This window comes from Euphorbia lathyris, chromosome 4 (genome assembly GCF_963576675.1).
Source record: "Euphorbia lathyris chromosome 4, ddEupLath1.1, whole genome shotgun sequence".
Taxonomy (NCBI): domain Eukaryota; kingdom Viridiplantae; phylum Streptophyta; class Magnoliopsida; order Malpighiales; family Euphorbiaceae; genus Euphorbia; species Euphorbia lathyris.
The window spans coordinates 31376691-31380872 of record NC_088913.1 but is presented as its reverse complement, the minus strand read 5'-3'; the positions used below and the strand labels follow the sequence as shown (position 1 = coordinate 31380872).

Here is a 4182-nt window from a genome sequence, read left to right as displayed (position 1 = left end):
GAACTTTGGCAACTGAGTGTATTTTTTTTTATCCCTATATATATATATATATTTAAAGAGGGATAGAATGGGAGATTTTCCATAGGTATCCATGTTGATGTATGTTTACTTGCCCCAAACCCACGCAAATGGTAGCTAGCTTTGTCAATTAGGATTAAAATTAAAAGTAAACGTAACAGAAAGTCCGATTTTGGAACAATCAGTGATGCAGACTTTTGTGTAGAAAATGCCATACAATTTCCTATGGTGCTGAAAATGGACCGGTATAGCTAGGTTTGGTGGTTACAAAATGGTAAAGAAAATGCAAAACGGAGACTTTGTTATCACCGGGTGAACTAAATTGAGGAAAAAAAGGCTAAATTATTCAATGTATTCATTAAGCATGAAAATAGTAGTTAAAAGTTCAATCATCAATTACTAAAAGAGGATCTTGAGGAACAGAGAATCTCCCATTTTTCCAAAATTCTATAATCAGCATTAACCATTTTCTTTTTATCCTTTAGTTTATCAAACAATGTTAAGCTTGGAAAGTGTGTATTTGTCATACAACAAATTCTTTAGAAGTCAAAACTTTTATACATTTGCAATTTATCATACAAAAAGCTTTGCGGGGAAATATGAACAGCTTTAGGTTTCTTTTAGCAGCACATATTTATAAGCATCAGACCTGCTCATTGCTGTGCTGCATTGAACCTGGGAGATCTACAAAAAATCTTAATCAGATAACAATAACAAACCATTATAACTAAATTAAGCAATTTTTTATCACTTGAGGCAGCAACTTTCTAAATGCAGAATCAATCAATAGGTCGAACTTCCTACTTCTAACGTCTCATGGTCGACAAAGAAAACATAGACTTGTTCCTTGTATCAGAGAAAACCCAACCAGATAAGAAGCAAAAGTGAACAGCAAGTACAAAACCAGTTGCAGCTCCTATTGCAAACTGCACACCTATAATTGTCATCGTTTGACTTGCAGCATCAACCTGAGCTGGAGTAGGAGTAAGAGGAGGCACTTCATTTGAATGACATGAAGCAAAAGCTCCATCACCATATAGACCATTGTTCCTCTCAAAGCTTGAACATGGAAATGTAGTTAACTGGCCTCCTGTTGGGATCTTCCCGTAGAGTTGATTGTCTGCTACACTGAATTCGGATAGAAACGTCAGCCTACCAAATGATCTCGGTATGTCTCCAGATAATTCATTATGGGACAAATCCAAAATTTCTAAACCGTTTATTTCTGATAGACTATCAGGGATTCGCCCTGAAAGAAAATTATCGTTTAGTCTTAAAACATGGAGTTCTTTCAAGTTCCCAAAACTTGGCCAGATTGGTCCAGTGAGCTTGTTGTTACTTAGATCCAAAGTTGGTCGAAAGCTTTCAACTTTGTTATACTGCAGAGATGTTTTAGCCTTTCTGAAGAGAGGTATGCCCAGGATAGGACCATCTATGGACATATTCTCACCAGCGAGAATCCGCAGTCCTGTCAATGTTTTTGGTATTTCACCGGTAAAAGAATTGTTTGACAAATCTAAGTAAAAGAGACTAGTGAAATTGCCCATCCAGAATGGAATTCTTCCACTCAACAGATTCATTGAAAGGTCTAGTAACTGCAGTTTTTTGCAATTATGTAGCCATAGTGGAATCATACCCTGGAGTTGAGAACGGCCAAAAGCAAGTATTTTGAGATTTCTAAACTGTAAATTCATATGATTGGGCATTTCTTCGCCCAGAAAGCTGAGGCTAAGTATCAAGGTAGTCAAATTGTTGCAATTCTGAAGAATTTCAAGAGTAGATGATATATTTGTGAGGCTAACATTTGAAAGTGAAAGGAATGTCAAAGCCTGGAGATTCTTGAAGCTGTAAGGAATCTCACCAGTAAATTTGTTGCGAGTGAGACTTAAAATACTTAGTCGACTGCAGGAGGAAATACTTTCAGGGACAGGACCATGGAAATTATTAGAACCAAGATTTAGATAAGTAAGATTAACCATTACAGAGCAGTTGAGTTTGCTCAGACCGTTAAGGGTATTGTTATTCAAATTAAGCGTGTGAAGAGACGGAGAATTCACCAGCGATTTCGGCAAGTCACCAGTGAAACTATTTGCATTGGCAGAAAAATGCTGAAGCTTTGTGAGCCTCCTGAAAATATCAGGAAGCTTCCCAGAAAACCTGTTGAACGAGACATCTAATTCAACAAGGGAGGAAAGGTTACTTACACCATCAATAAGTGACCCAGAAAACCAGTTATATTGTAGGTGCAATACACGAAGATCTCGCAGCTGCAAGAGACTCTCAGGAAAGCTTCCCGATAGATCATTTCCGTTAAGAAAAAGTTGCTGCAGAGAAGTGCATTTCTTGAAACTAGTCGGAACTTCACCTTTCAAATAGTTACTGCCCAGGTTGAGAGTACGAATAAACGACGAGTTTTCACAGAGTGCTGCACTGATGGAGCCAGTAAGTTCGTTACTTGACATGTCAAGATACCTGATAGCAGGCATATAACCTTTGACTGCAACTGAACCAGAAAAGTAATTGTCGCTCAAGTCAAGAACTTGTAAATTCTGCATACTGAACAATTTAACAGGAAGGAAACCATGGAGAAAGTTATGAGAGAGGTTCAGGAATCTGAGTTTATCCAATCCTGCCCAGGAGTCACAGTTTCTTCCTGTGAGTTTCTTGCTGGAAAGTTCAAGCTCTATAACTCTTCTGCCGAAAACTGTGGAATTATCACAAGTGACACCAGCCCAAGTGCAACAATCAGAAGTATTGATATTCCACCAATCAATCTTTGATGTTATACAATTGGAGAAATCATTTAGAGCCATCAGATCATTTGAATTGCATTGCAGGCTGGTTTGGGCACTAGAAATTAACAAAATGAAGAACAAATTGAAGTTTGAGAAATTCATGGAGTTTAAAGTTTGACAACAAGAAAAACAGAAAAAAGAATTATGGATGAAGTAAAGTATGGAACTTTGGCAACTGGGTGGTTTTTTTACCCCCCGGGAAAGTATTTTTGATAATAAAGGTTAGAAATGAGAGTTTCGAAAGTTGGGTTGTTGCTTTATCAATCCTGGAGGAAAATATATGATTTGTCCTTGGCAATAATCAACCAATAATAAAGACCACAAAATGAGGATTGTATTTAAATCTTATTTCACATGCATGTGCCCCAAGCCCACGCAAATGGTATCTAGCTTTGTCCTTTAGGATTAAAATAAGAGGTAAACATAACAGAAAGTCTGATGTTAGAATAAATTAATGATGCTGACTGCTGACTTTTGTGTAGTAAATGCCTTACTATTTCCTACCTTGCTGACTGATTCCTGTCTTGCTGGAAATGGGTCAGCAGCATAGCTTAGATCCGATAGTTACAGAATGGCAAAGAGAACACAAATATGGAGATTTTGGTGTCAAAATGAGTTGTCGTGTCATAATCATGTTATGTGATTTATATATTCTAATTGATTTACATGATATAAATGCAACAAAAAGGACAATCGTGTCAAACCGGTCGTGTCAAATGGGTTCTCTATAAACCATGTTGTCGTGTCATAAATTGACTGCCTACTTTCCAACAGGAAGCCGGTACTTGAAGTTCTCCACATTAAAGTTTCAATGACAAAGGTCAAGAAAAGAGGGATCTTGCACGTTATCTACCTGTTCACCATCTTGGAACTGCCATATACAATAGGAGCCTTATCTTCAGGTCTGAATGGGTGTCTCCATATGGACAAAAGAGGATGAGCCTGCCACCTGCTGAGATTGCCATGCTCTAGCAAATTCTGTCTACTTCAGTTGGTACTTTACCATACCATCATGGTATCTACTGTAACACATAATAAACAGTGCGAGAAGACAAAAGCAACTGATCTACTAAATTAGCTTGTCTACATACTTGTAACAACTAAGGTAATTTTAGACTTGCCGGTTTAAGGGCATTGGATTGGAGCCTATTAATTTGTAGATTGGCATTCATAAGATTCGGGATTACCAAGAAAACTTTCTCACAATGAACATATGATTTCTGTTAGCAATGCAACTGTTAGGCCTCGGATTTGGAAAGTCTATGAGAGGAAAGGAAAAGGGAAACAAGTCACGTGAGGAGTTTTGTGAGAGGTGGTCCTTGGTACTGTCTGTTTAGGAAAGCTATTAAATAAGAGTAAGGAGGGTCTG

The 4182-nt window shown here is 37.7% G+C and overlaps 1 protein-coding gene across 1 annotated transcript; it reads right to left on the bottom strand.

Moving 5' to 3' along the window:
* Positions 1-527: 527 nt before the first annotated feature.
* LOC136226245 (phytosulfokine receptor 1-like) lies at positions 528-3256 on the bottom strand. Its single transcript, XM_066014609.1, has one exon. It carries the CDS (start codon positions 2913-2915, stop codon positions 825-827), a length of 2091 nt encoding a protein of 696 aa, XP_065870681.1. The 5' UTR covers positions 2916-3256; the 3' UTR covers positions 528-824.
* Between the last annotated feature and the right edge of the window lie 926 nt (positions 3257-4182).